Source organism: Sebastes fasciatus, chromosome 20 (assembly GCF_043250625.1).
Source record: "Sebastes fasciatus isolate fSebFas1 chromosome 20, fSebFas1.pri, whole genome shotgun sequence".
NCBI lineage: Eukaryota > Metazoa > Chordata > Actinopteri > Perciformes > Sebastidae > Sebastes > Sebastes fasciatus.
The window spans coordinates 10,427,701-10,442,167 of record NC_133814.1 but is presented as its reverse complement, the minus strand read 5'-3'; the positions used below and the strand labels follow the sequence as shown (position 1 = coordinate 10,442,167).

General features: G+C 42.8%; 1 protein-coding gene and 1 long non-coding RNA gene across 6 annotated transcripts; one reads left to right on the top strand and one right to left on the bottom strand.

The window, feature by feature from the left end:
• Window positions 1-3,132: 3,132 nt before the first annotated feature.
• On the bottom strand, window positions 3,133-9,832 carry faap100 (FA core complex associated protein 100). 3 transcript variants are annotated; one of them, XM_074619709.1, is made up of 8 exons: window positions 9,434-9,832; window positions 8,572-8,690; window positions 6,947-7,821; window positions 5,831-5,987; window positions 4,839-5,745; window positions 4,653-4,763; window positions 3,608-3,694; window positions 3,133-3,508 (listed from the first exon to the last, which is right to left on the bottom strand). In XM_074619709.1, exons 1-8 carry the CDS (start codon window positions 9,587-9,589, stop codon window positions 3,377-3,379), a joined length of 2,544 nt encoding a protein of 847 aa, XP_074475810.1. In that variant the 5' UTR covers window positions 9,590-9,832; the 3' UTR covers window positions 3,133-3,376. The 3 variants fall into 3 exon arrangements, with proteins under 3 accessions (XP_074475810.1, XP_074475812.1, XP_074475811.1); XM_074619711.1 differs by lacking the exon at window positions 8,572-8,690; XM_074619710.1 differs by lacking the exons at window positions 8,572-8,690; window positions 9,434-9,832 and adding an exon at window positions 7,926-8,544.
• Window positions 9,833-12,618: 2,786 nt separating this feature from the next.
• LOC141758700 (uncharacterized) lies at window positions 12,619-14,116 on the top strand. 3 transcript variants are annotated; one of them, XR_012591925.1, is made up of 3 exons: window positions 12,647-13,300; window positions 13,331-13,810; window positions 13,854-14,116. It is a non-coding gene; the product is annotated as an uncharacterized LOC141758700 (long non-coding RNA). The 3 variants fall into 3 exon arrangements; XR_012591924.1 differs by having other exon boundaries at window positions 12,619-13,810; window positions 13,867-14,116; XR_012591923.1 differs by having other exon boundaries at window positions 12,619-13,810.
• Window positions 14,117-14,467: the final 351 nt, after the last annotated feature.

Genomic DNA, 14,467 nt, shown 5'->3' with positions numbered 1-14,467 from the left:
GCAAGCACCCTCAGTAATACAAGACACAAGAACTTAAACGCTTTTGTAATACTCTTTCTCTTTGACTCTTTCCCCTTGACTGCGGGTAAACAACATACAATCATACTCCTCTGACCAGTCGTTGCTAATATAGGGGGTTATTACCTCCCAAATGCAGGATAAATGTGAGGCATCACTATGCAGCCTCTGCCATCTGTGTATGGATGTGTGTCAATGGGTGAATGCAGACATGTAGTGTAAAGACTAGAAAGGCGCTGTAGTCCATTTATCATTCAAATAACACAGTCTGAGAAGGAGAAATCACTCTTTGGTTGAACTGCTCACCAATCATATCCAAACTCTGGTAATGTCCGTGCTATTAAAGGGCATAAGTAGACATTGCTTCATTTTTATGGGTTCACAAGTCAAAAAAGTGCAATCTTATTAGCAGCAGGATGTACACAAAGTATCATAAGTACACTTTAGGTAGCAGTGTTCAGTGTACTTTTATTATATTGGAATTTAAAATGTATTGCTAATGCATAACTGTAAGCAGCAGCATTTAGAAATCTGCGAGGAGGTAGAATCTAAAGTTGGAGCAGAGGAGGAGTTTCTTCTTCTTCATCATCTGCTATAGTGCAGATTCATTGCTGCTGAGGCTTCCAGGTCTTACTGTAACTTATTTGTGATTTGTTGAAGTCAACGTTTATCTTTTTTTGAGAGAAAATGACAACTGTTGGAGCAGAGGAGGGATTCTGTCTTCATTGTCTGCTATTGCTGGGATTCATAAGCATCAGGGCATCAGCGTCTGTACAGGAAGCAGAGACGTCAGTCTGACACTCCACATGTCAGGACCTGCTGTTAGTTTGGCTTACGCAATTTACAACCTGGATGCGAGCAGGGGTTGCTGTTTCTGTGATGATAGCAGGAGGTGGCATCAGTTCCTCACCAGTCATGGATGCTGTTTCTGGCCAGTTACTGTTGGATGAGATTATAGAGTCTCTCTCCAGTCCGGCCACTGCTTTTATAACTGGTCAAGAACAGGAAGTGTTTCAGCCATGATACAAGCAGTACTGTTGTTGTCATGGTAGGAGCAGCTGTTTTCACGGTTTCTGATGTGGCGTTAGCAGGAATTTGTGCTGCTTTCACCTCAGAAACATTTACAGTGAGGAGTCCTCACTGTTCTTGCCGTAGGGCGAGCAGCAGTAGTTGTCCATGTTTTTGCCCGAGCAGGAGCTGCTACTGGGGAGAGACACTCACCAACTGTGGTCAAACTGGTCAGCTGGTATACCTCCTGTATCGATTTATTGTTCTCCTGCTAAATGTCTTTCAATTCCTCATTGAAAACAGCAATTATTTTGACAAACAGCCGACAACCCTGATGGGACTGCCTGCTGTCATCCTCTCCTTCTTCTTCTTCTTTTTCAGATTAAGAGAATAAATGTTCATGATCTCTTGATGAAAACGTGTCTTCACTTAGTGATCCAAAAGCAAGAGGAACAACAGGTCCCACTTTATAACTACGAATAAGATTATACTTTATCATCTATTCTTTCTTCGAAGTTGTACCAAACAGAGGTTCGTTTTTCAGTATTGAATTTCAAGAGATCAGCCTGTTTTATTCTTGTGGCTGATTTAAACATTATGTATTCATTGTAGACACCAATGACTGTGTATTAAGAGCTTTATTTTGCAACTCTACAGCATTAAACACAACCGTCAAAGCACCATTACTGCTAAAACAAAACCTCACAGGAGCTTTAAAGGGGACATATGGTGCTCATTTTCAGGTTCATATTTGTATTTTGGGTTTCTACTAGAACATGTTCACATGTTTTAATGTTCAAAAAACACTTTATTTTTCTCATACTGTCTTTCTAAATATACCTGTATTCACCCTCTGTCTGAAACGCTCCGTTTTAGCGCCTGTCTCTTTAATACCCCCAGTCTGCTCTGATTGGCTTGTGAGAAAAATATGGTGCACCTTTGCAAAGGTTTTGTCAAGCTGTGGGTGATATATTATTCTAATGAGCCTGCATGTGACATAGGAAGGGGAGCCAAATCTGAATGGCTTGTTGAATCGATTATTTTATAGGCTAGGGTTGTCTTATTTCAGTTTGTGGGTTGGTAGGCACTCCAGATACCCAAATGTATGAGCGCAACGTTGAAAAAGTGAGTTTTTCATGACATGTCCCCTTTAAAACAGAAACTGCTTCATGTCTTGGATACATGCAAGGTCACCATAATTTCTGCAGAGCCTTCTAGAGGTGATGTGAGGTTCCTACGTGATAACCTCACCGGCACCGACTACCCTCTCTTTACCCACCCCAAGCTTTTCCTCTTGTGTTATTGCCAGCAATCCTGAGTTTTAGGGAGGTGATTCATCACTAGAACGCTGCAGGTTTCAATCCCTGAAATAGTTATGGTGTCTATCAAAAAGTCAAAGAGCTGCCGGTGCCACATTTCTGCTCTTTCAATCAGTTTTGTCACTTCTTTCTCGGGGTGTCTCACTCTAGCTTTAATCCAAACTTGTTTGGTGCAGTGTTGAAGAATGTGTGAAATTTCTGTCCTTAGACGACCTTCTACTTGTGAAAAACACCTGAAATGTGTAACTGCTTCAATTACTGACAATCAATTCGGCTGTCTGCAAAAGCTACACGTATAACCAGAGCTGATCTGATGTTATGTGGAGGGTAAGGCAAGAGTCACATAATCCATTTGAAGGCTGCTAACATACCGATCCCTCCTGTCTGTCTGCGGAGAGGACTGAGCATTTCTTCATTTCAGTTGATGTACGCTTGAACAAGGATGTTCACAAGCTTCATTCAAATTCATTTACTCACTTTTTTTATTCTTTCTGGAAATCAACAATGCGTTATCAAACTCCTGCAGTCTACCAGTCGTCTGTAAATGTGCGCACTTGTTCAAGAACAACTGTTATACATCAGGTGTCACTGTTACACCGACATGTCTGACACATTTCAGGAGACTGTGAAACTGCAACCTTCACCCAGCTGTAAGACTGAGTTTTTTCCATTTGGACTGTAATTGCAGATATTTTTACTCCGCCTGAGCTCTTCGGTCGCCTTGACTTGAATGTGATGGTTTGTAGAGCGAGGTTGAGCTGAACAAACACGACTCACAAACAACAAGCAATGTTGCTGGTTATTATTTATAGAGCATGTACAACAGCAAAATAATGATGGAAAAGAATGAGTCATAAATTCTTCTTTGTGTAAAATATGAAATAGTAACAGTCATTTACAGTGATGCAAAAGCACAATTACAATAACAATGACATTTATGGACATTATTTGTCAAGCGTCAGCTGCAAGGACAGGTCACATCACTGCACAAGCCCGAGGGCAGCTGCGTAGGCTCGGCCCGAAAACAAGCGTTAAATTATTAGGAGAGGGTTTTCTCTGAGTTCTTGGTAAACGCTGAGTAGCGATCGGGTCGTCTGCCCCGCGGACGCACCCATGCTGAAGGCCCCCGAGACTCGACTTTGCTGGATCTGCTGCAGAAGGTGCTGACATGAGAGGAGGACAATGAAGAAAGGTTAAAAAAAAAAAGATATAACACCAAGGTACTTTATATTTAAACACAATCGTAGATGATCCGGTCTTACCTCGGCCCGCTGCAGTGCCTGTCTTAAACCTAAACTCTGGATCCTCTTTGTGGAAGCCGCTCTCTCAGGAGCCCTCTGCAACAGAGTCTGTGTGAAGGGACAGAGCAGACGATGAAGGAATTTCAAATTAAACTTTCACATCAGAAGCTGTAAGCAGACGTAACCATCAAGCCTGAGTCGTGAGGTAGTTGTGGTGTTTAGTCGCAGCTCCAGTCTTAATTATTATGATTGTGTAAGGCAGTGGTTCCCAACCAGGGGGTCCCGGCTCCCATTAGGGGACGCCAAAGCTCACGGGAGGGTTGTGAGGCCTTCATGTTTTTTTAGGGGTGTAAGACACCTTTTTTTTTTTTTTTAAATATACAGTTGGCCTATGTCTCAGCATGTCATTCATTTCTGTGAAGAAATCTAAATGAAAATGTTATTTTTAAAGTTATTTTTAAACAGGATACGGGCACGGTGAAGACCTGAATACAAGTTATATTCACAGAGCCTTCCCTCTCTGCTAAACAGCCTCGTCCTGCATTAGAAAAGTACGCAATTAAAACAACCAAAGAGCTAATAGAACAATGGCCAAGCTTCAGGGAGAAAAAAACCCTGAATTTGTCGTAAAAGAAGCCTATTAAGTATAAATGATTGTTAAAAAAAAAATAAAAATACACAATACAGATAATTGTATTGTAAATTGTATTCAAATTTTCTAAAAATAACAGGAAAACTCATCTCTGATGCAATATTGACAGGAAATAACTGTTTCACTATTTGGGTTAATCGGGCAGTTTATCAGTTGTTCTGTACCGTTATTGTAATGCATTGAATAAAATATCCATAAAATATGTCACATAGTCAGGGGTCGTTAGTTTACTCAATGAGTTCAGTTTCCATAATCCTGTAGTGTGCACTTGTGAAACACAGTTCTAAATCCTCCTCAAAAACATCCATTACGTTTGTGCCAAGTAGGATCAAAAAATCTGCACACGTCAGACAAAGCTCGTCCTGCTGTAAGTTTCTCTGAGAATACTGGAAAGAAATGACAGTGTGTTTGTACCTGTACCCGGCGCAGCACGGCGTGGTGCAGTCCACACACTGCTGCTATGGATGAGCTCTCAACCTGAACCTCCACCGTGGTCAGGGACTCCTCTTTCTCCCCCATATTTACCTGGAGAACGAAGGAGCATCTGTTTTATTCAAGAAAACTTCACTTTTATCAATATGATATTAGATCATTCTTTACCTCTTTTGCAGTCAGTTTGACGGCGTGTCCGTTTGGACCTCGAGCATGGACCACTGAGCTGCTGCTGCTGAGTGCCATCTTGTCTCCTCGGTGTCCCGTCGTCACTCCTCCGGGACCTTCAGACAACAGCCACTCCAGCAGAGAAAGGCCCACATTGTGAGCGTCCAAATCGGAGCCTTTCAACACCAGCGTGTCCCTCAGTAACTCGGACGACACTCGAACACTCGCTGAATACTGCTCAGGCTTCGAAACGCTCTCTCCTCCTCCCTCCCCTCTTCCGCGGCATCTAATCTGCCGTGATCTTAAAAAAGCTTGGATGGGATCTGTTGTGTTGTTTGATTGAGATGTGGCTTTTTTATGGGGACCGTTCACCTGCAGGGCGTGCAACCAATCCACCGTCAGCGTGTTCAACGGCAAACTGACGTAACTGCTTTGCAGACCGGGAAAGTTCGCGGCCTCCTCTCCCAGGAGACACGACAGCGAGAAGATGAGCGAGCATCTCACTGTCACGGGGAAGGATGCTTCGCCTGCAGCAGCTAGCGGCAGCGACACTTCTAACGTCTCCCCTGGTTGGAGGTTGTGGAACGGGAATGAATAATCCGTGGAGGAGCTTTCCCCTCCTGCACTGGGAGGACAGGACAGAGGAAACACAGCGATGCTCAGTGTCCAGCCTCCTTCCAAAACATAAGGACTTGAATTATCCAGGACGCATGTCAGGTTCAGAGAGTCTTTTTGAAGCAATCTGCTCCAAATGGTCACAGCGTGGCATCTGATTGGCTTCTCCTGGATGGGATGATGCTCTTCACCGTTTGTACCGGTCATCAGCAGGAAGCTGATGTTAAGCACCTGATTCAGGTGCCTCAGAATTAGTTTTTTGGATTTGATGGCAGTTTTCAGCACTGACGCTCTAAAGGGAAAGCGAGCAAAATCACATTTATATACCCAGAAAGATAATATTAACTACAATAAATGTGTACTGGTGTTGAGTATACCTTTCACAGACGTCCCCGATAGCAGACAGGAGGTCCCTGACGCTGCGGCCCACCTGAGTGGAAGGAACCTTGGACAATTTTGCATCCTCTCCCCCCACAGGTAAGGTAATCCTCTGGAGCTGCCCTCTGACAGACAGACCCAGCAGCTGAACTTCACCTGGTGTGTAAAAGCAATTAGTTTAGTCTTAAGAATTCAGAGTCACGAGTTAAAGGGGAACACCACCTAAATTAAGAATTCAAATATGTTATTTCCAAGGCCTAGGAAAGTTCAATCAATATTTGTGAACATGAGCTCCTCTCTCTCAAAGCCAGAAACCAGAGAAGTAAGTCTCAAACTTCTGATGTCATGGAGTACAAAGTCTGGAGCTGCTCCATAGACAATGAATGGGAGACTGATTTTGTTTGTTTTCTTTTTTATACCCAAATGAGCTTTATTCTATTGTAGTGTTGGCAGTTGTGAAACAGAAAATGTTCTCATATACTCAGATCATTCCCCTGGATGCTCTCAGTGTCATCTATAACATCTCTCCCATTCATTGTCTATGGAGCAGCTCCTCACTTTATACCCTATGACATCACAAGTTTGAGTTTTAACACTCTAGTTTTTGGATTTGGGAGAGAGTTGTTCATGTTTATTAATATTTTTTTGGACTGTCTTAGACTATAGGAATAACATGTATGAATTTTGAAAATGGGCATAGTTCCCCTTTAAATGTTAAGTAGGATCACTGCCTGCTGTACACCTCGATGCAAACTTTAACAGCATAAACAGATGTTCTTCTGGCTTCACACAGCCGCTGGTTTCTATTACTTTCACTAGTATGACAGTAAACTAACATGCAGAGACTTGAGATGGCAAATCAATCACTGTGAATGATGATATTACCCTTATTTTCTCATTTATTTGCTGTCAAAGTCGCACTGGCCTCTGTGTAATGTGAATTGAATCGAGTGATTTTTTGCATTAAAAAAGTTGCCGGTCTGCAGCCGACTCAGATGCCCCTTGAACACACTTGACCCCTACCTAAACCATGCCATATCTATTGCCTAACACACACATTTTCAATTGTCTGCAGGTTCATTTTTATACAGCAGTGGTATGCTCGGCCTGCTTACCTGCAGTGTTGCGTGTAGGCTGAGCCAAGGCGACGACTCTACACACATTTAAACTGGTGGGGCTTTGGAGGGCGGCGTCTCTCTTACTGGGTGTCTCCTCATCCTTCTCTTGGCCCTCTCTCCTAGATGATCCCTCTGACAGATCCAGGACCAGCAGGTCTGACCCAGTGCTGTAGTAGAGACCGTTTCTATCCACACAGCCGCACGTCACAGGCCCCGGCACACACCCCTCAATAAAACCAGCTCTGCTGCCCCCTCCCTCTGACCCTCCCTTGTCCGTTTTGATCAGCACCACCCTCCCCAGTTCACCCACTGCCACCAAACACTGTGCATGTCCCGGGCCTGTTTCCGTGACAACAGATGCTCCGACGAATACGACCGGCTGCTCGAGGCTGTGCAGGACTCGGAGCCTTGATCCTGGGAGGCGCAGAGGGAGGAAACACAGGCACCCGTCTGGCAGGCCACAGAGGATGACTGGCGACTTGGCGAGGGCGGCGTCGATCCCAAAGAGAAGTTTAAAGAGGAGCGACTCGAGGCGGTAGTGGCCGTCACTTAAAGTTGCCTCTGAGGAAGAAGTGGAGGGGGAAGCGTCACTAGAATGGACACAAATCAGCGTCCTTCTCATTCCCGTCTTTGCCTCCGTGTCATTGTGTACAACTCCTAAGACCAGCGGTAGACTGAATGAACTCAGCATCTCATAGTTTGAGGATCTGTACAGAGTCAACGACCAGGAAGTGTCTCTCTGGGAAAGAGTCAGGAGTACATCGCCGACGAGGAGCAGCGATAACACTCCTTCTTCTGCAACAGCAAGAAACTCAGAAGAGATGCTCAGCTCAGCTGGACTGGAGGAGGCATCGGCTGGGGAGCTTTGAGCTCTGCAGAGGTGAAAGGTCACATAAGTAAGAGGCATTGACAGGATTATAACATTTTATAGAGCACATGGGCAATTGGATTATGAACTAGAACAGGGGTCTGCAACCTGCGGCTCCAGACCCACATGCGGCTCTTTAGCTCCTCTCCAGTGGCTCCCTGTGGATTTTTAAAAATGGAAATAAATAACTGTTTGGTGTTTACATTTTCATTTTTATTTATCATGTTGTAGGTCTATGGTACGACGGAGTATTAGGGCCACATTGAGGAAAAAAAATAAATCTGAGATTTCAAGAATAAAGTCATAATATTATAAAATACTAATTTTACGTGTTATTTTCTTTTTTTCTCGTAAAGTTATGACTTTATTCTCGTAATATTACGACCCTTTTTCTTGTAAAGTTATGACTTTATTCTCGTGAAGTTATGACTTTATTCTCGCAATATTACGACTTTATTCTCGTAAAATTATGACTTTATTCTGGAAACCTCAGATGTTTTTTCCCTCAATGTGGCCCTAATACTCCGTAGTACATTTTCACCATTGGCTCTCACTGCATTAGACTCATATACTTAGACTATAAACTGTGTTACCTTCATCACAATGATCAAATGTTTTGTGGCTCCAGACAGATGTTATTTTTCTTCTTTTTTTTTACCTGAAATGGCTCTTTTGATAGTAAAGGTTGCTGACCCCTGCTCTAGAGGAACTAGTGCTGCTGTAAACCTGAACCACCTACATGAAGAATTCATACCTGGATAGCAGAAATTGTAAACTGACACAATAAACTCCGCTCCTACAGGCTACATAGAGGAGCTGCTTGTCATGACTTTCAACCAGGTCAGTCACTGGACCAGGAAACTGGAGGACAGCCTGCAACAACACAACAGTCAAACACAGAACATGTAAACATAGTTATCTTAAGTAGTTATCTAGCTCTGTAATGATGCCTGATCAGTGTACAGAACAGTGTTAGAGTCCTCACTAAGACCAAGAAAGTGGATCATATCAGACCAGTTCTGAAGTCTCTACACTGGCTCCCTGTCTCTCAGAGAATTGATTTCAAAATACTGCTGCTGGTTTACAAAGCACTAAATGGTTTAGGGCCAAAATACATTTCTGATCTTCTGCTATGCTATGAACCATCCAGACCTCTCAGGTCATCTGGATCAGGTCTGCTTAGTGTCCCCAGAGTCACAACTAAACATGCAGAAGAAGCAGTGTTCAGTTTTTATGCACCAAATATCTGGAAAACCCAGAAAACTGCAGGACCAACTCCAACTCTGAGTTCTTTTAAATCAAAGCTTCAAACTTTCCTGTTTGCTGCTGCTGCCTTTTATTAAACCAGATAATGATCTTATACTGCACTAGAGCTTTTACTCTTGTGTGTTATACTCTATTGTAGCTTCTATCCTAGCTTTTATTTTTAGCTTGTTTTTTATTTTCTAATCTTTAATGTTTTTATAACTGTTTTAATTATGTGTCTTAATGTTCTTTTGCACTTTGTCAAAATGTTCTTGAATGTTTATGTAAAGCACTTTGAATTGCCCTGTTGCTAAAATGTGTTATACAAATAAAGCTGCCTTGCCTTGCCTTGTAGTATATGAGTTACTCACTGTGACTTTTCTCTCCTGAGAGCTGAACACAGAGACCTCGTCGCCTCCAGTGCAGATGAACACATCTGTCTCTAAACCAAACATGACCTTCAGTGTGCATGATGTTCCTGAAGAGCCAAACTCAGCCCAGGACTCAACAGCACAGCGTCCTTCCATGACTACAACACCAACACCGACCAAGAAGAAGAAACTAGTCGACTAGTCCGCATATGTGACGCAAGCCACACTTTTAACTGAGTGAGACATGATAAAAGTGAACATGTATGTCAAAACTGGACTCGTGCTGAACCGGTTGTTGATAGAGGACGTGATCACAAAGTTCCGCGCGTCGCGTTTTGGACCAATCACAGCCAAGAACTACATTACCCATGAAAAGTAACCGGAAGTGACAATCATTTCACTTAAAAACTTTAAAGATATTGCATACATTCATTGTTTTCATTGCTTTTTTGTTTTGTGAGGGAGAAATTGTTGACAGATATAATTCCATTTCTTTCAGAAATACAAAGAAGTTAGGCTTTTTTTTTGGTAAATTAACACTTGTGAATGTGGAACTTAACGAGAATTAAAATTAAATGAATAAGAAAAAATGCATTACTGTCTTTGTCACTGTAATCATAGCAGATATAATATTTCTATAGTACAGTGCAAAATCTGAGAAAATGTTAACAAGTATAAAATGATTGACATCTTTCTTTTAAAGTTTTTAAGTGAAATTATTGTCATACTCTCGCGTGGACTTTTTTTAATTTTTTTATTTTGTTATTTTATGTTGATTTTGTTTCATTTCTGTATGTAAATGTGTTTTATAGTTTTCTGCTGTTACTATGGATACTGTCATTTTGAAAATTTTGCCAAAAGAAAAGTAACCGGAAGTGGAAAAACAGATGATCAGTAGTTTCAATCTCAGTCTCACAAAAGTTGCAGTTATTGTGATCGACATTAAATCTCAGTCTTAGCAATTCATTGGATGGATAAATATTAGACATTATTTTGAAATGGACTTCTTTTGTCTTGGGGCTTATTTGCAGGACTGGCTGTCAAACAGAATCCAACTACTTGCTCCTCTCACAAGAGAAAATATTGTGTTTGGCATTAACATGAAGGACATTAAGAGTGATTTGATATTGAACAATCTGATACTGCTGGCAAATTTTTTCATCCACGCATCCAAATAGAGGAAAATTAAACCCCTATTTTCAAAAGGGACCTTGTGGACAATCATCTCAGTGCTTTAAGACTAATGAAAGGACAACATGCAAAGTGTCTCCTCCTCAGAGCTTATGAAGAACTGAACATATATGATGATGACCCCTAGAGCTACTATGGAAGAGTGCAGTCTTATTATTATTTATTTATTTATGCATTTCTTTTTTGTTCCTTGAATTATTTTCTACCCCCTTTTATTTTTGTTATTATATTATTTTTTATAATTTAAGTTATCTTTCCTATCCAATCGTGCCTTGTATGTTAGAAATATTGAGTTAAGATTACAATGCCTTAAAGGTCACCTATTATGCAAAATGCACTTTTCCATGTCTTTTAAACATCAATATCTGTCCCCAGTGTGTCTACAAGTCACCATAGTATCATAAAAGACCATCCTCTCTCTTTTTCTCCTGCTCCATTTGTCCGGAAATGGGTGTCGAAAAACGCTGCGCAGCTTTTCCTTCTCTTCTGACGTCATTAGAGAATGCAAGCCATGTAAGGGTTTCCTGGTCGAACCAGAGCAGAACCTTCAGTAGCTGACCCCGCCCCACAGCGCGTCACTGTCTCTCCTCCTCAACCGAACTTGAGCAAAGTAGCTCCTACTGTTAGTCTGCAAGAACCAGCAGAACAGGCTTCATGTACTCCCATCATCTAAATATAACATGTTCTTTCACAAAGGCTTTATGTAATTACACTGTTTAAACAGATGATATTTATATATTATATATATTTGATGTCATGCATGTAGCAGAGTACAGGTAGTAAATAGTGACTTGTAAGCAACACAACACATTTCTGTTTCACAGTCAAACTTTATTTGAGTTGACAGATGACAATATTAATTATTCACAGCATTTGTAATCATCTCACCTGTTAGTTAGTTATGTTAACATGGTACAGGAGAAAGTCTTCAGCTCTGGTAAACTATGGTAAGCTAAGCTCCGGTGGTCTGTAGTCATGGTAACACAGAGACAGCTCCTACTGTAAATAATATACCATTACTCTGATCTTCCATACATTTATCTTTTAGCAGAAATAATGAACTGACTACTGTTTCACATCTTCTATTTTCCACCCTGATGGTCGCTGTGTTTACACACCGTGTCATAGCGGTAGCATGTAGCTAACCCGTTAGCATGTGGCTACATGCTAACGGGTTAGCTCTGTATCTCCCATCTGCTCACAGCTATCTGCTCTCAGCTGTCTGCTCTCAGCTGTCTGCTCACAGCTATCTGCTCTCAGCTGTCTGCTCTCAGCTATCTGCTCTCAGCTGTCTGCTCTCAGCTGTCTGCTCACAGCTATCTGCTCTCAGCTGTCTGCTCTCAGCTGTCTGCTCACAGCTGTCTGCTCTCAGCTGTCTGCTCTCCTCTGGGATGATTCTGTCGGTCATTTCTCACAGATGGATCTGTAAAGACAAACGTAAAACAGAGTGTATGTTTACGGTTTACAGAGTTGATGCATGAGGTAAACACTGAGCTAACTAACAGAGCTATAAATAGCATTATTTACCTGAGAGAAACCGTCAGGAAAACCTGGAATCTGGACCGCAGATGTTCATCATTTGTCGCCGATTTCTGATCAGATTCCTCCGGTAACGTGCACTGGGTGAAGTTTCTGGTTTATAAACTTTAAAGTGGTTTATAAACTTTATTCTAGCTCCTCTCTCTCCACTCCTCTCTCTCCAGAGCTTCTCCGGGAGGGAGGGGGAGAGTGTGACGCTGTGTTGTTGAGGACGTTTGATTGACAGAAAACGCTGACCAATCAGAGCAGAGTGGGAGGAGACAGGCTGTGAATCAGGGGTTTTCAGACAGAGGCTGAATTAGGCTCTGAGGCAGGCAGACTCAGGCTGCAGTATGAGAAGAATAAAGGGTTTTTTGAACATTGCAGCATGTAAACATGTTCTAGTGCAACATTAAAATACATCTATGAACCTGGAAATGAGCATAATATGAGACCTTTAATGTTTGTAAATTATGAAAATAAAGTCAGAAGTTTAAGAGAAAAAAAGTAGTAATATGAGAATAAATCTGAAGTTTAAGAGAAAAAAGTAATAATATTATGAGAATAGTGCGCCATCATCCAGGTGTATTTTTGTTCATGTTGAGATCAGCTGTAGGTAGCGGAGCATCGTAAAACCCTTCATTCATACTGGACAGAAACAAAATAAAACTCACCTAAACCGTCGTCGTTACTCTTTCCAACAATCAACGACGTACATGAAACCCTGCCTTGGCGGATGTCTGTGCTCTCCGAGTGCACTTCTAGTTCTTGTTTTGTTTTTCACTTATTTGTTACTTGTCCGACATAAAATAATAGAAATAAAGTGAAACAAAGTAAAGTGTTCATTTTGTTTTTCATTTTTTATTTTTCTCATTATCATGATACTCAGTTTTCCTTATTTAATTCTTATTTCATTTTGCAGATTAAATTCCCCCTCAAAATTATTATTATTTTTTTATTTTATTTTATTAATAGTTTTTTTTATTTTTCAGAATGTGTTTTCTGAATACCTCTCACTGAATTTGAGCCTTCACAGCTCACGTTATGCGAGAGGTCATGAGGCATGTCTTTGGACCGTCGGAGGAAACCAGAACACCTGGAGAAAAACCCCACTGACACGGAGAGAACATGCTAACTCTACACCTCATATCACATGAGGTGACGGTGCTACACTTCATATCGCATGAGGTCACGGGGACACACCTCATATCGCACGAGTTGACGGTGCTACACTTCATATCGCATGAGGTCACGGGGACACACCTCATATCGCACGAGTTGACGGTGCTACACTTCATATCGCATGAGGTGACGATGCTACACTTCATATCGCATGAGGTCACGGGGACACACCTCATATCGCACGAGTTGACGGTGCTACACTTCATATCGCATGAGGTCACGGGGACACACCTCATATCGCACGAGTTGACGGTGCTACACTTCATATCGCATGAGGTCACGGGGACACACCTCATATCGCACGAGTTGACGGTGCTACACTTCATATCGCATGAGGTCACGGGGACACACCTCATATCGCAAGAGGTGACGGTGCTACACTTCATATCCCATGAGGTGACTCTGCTACACTTCATATCGCATGAAGTGACAGTGCTACACCTCACGTCGCACGAGGTCACGGTGACACACCTCACGTCGCACGAGGTCACGGTGACACACCTCACGTCGCACGAGGTTAGGGCACGAGGTTAGGGCACGAGGTGAAGGCGCCACACCTCACGTCGCACGAGGTGACGGCGCCACAACTCACGTCGCACGAGGTCACGTCGCCAAACCTCACGTCGCACGAGGTGACGGCGCCACACCTCACGTCACACGAGGTAACGGCGCCACACCTCACGTCGCACGAGGTCACATCGCCACACCTCACGTCGCACGAGGTGACGGCGCCACACCTCACGTCGCAAGAGGTCACGTCGCCACACCTCACGTCGCACGAGGTGACGGCGCCACACCTCATGTCGCATGAGGTGATCACCCTGTGCGGTGTGAGGTCTATCACCCTAACACCTCCAAAACTGTGTCTGTAGACAGGAGTTATTATACGCCTGTATGCTGCCACACACTATAGGCCACTACACCCACAGCGGCGAAGCCAGCACACCAAGCTACTTTCCGTAGAACGTTAGCAATGCCGGGCCACCAACTTCTGGTCGGACCCTCATCAGCTGGAGCCTCTGGGAGGTTCTGATCCTCAGGTGCAGTCCTCAAGGAGCTCTCATCCCCAGATAGAGCGTCATTGAGCGTCGTAGACGATGTATCCTTCCCCTGAAGACTCCTCCTCGCTGTTTCCAGGAAATC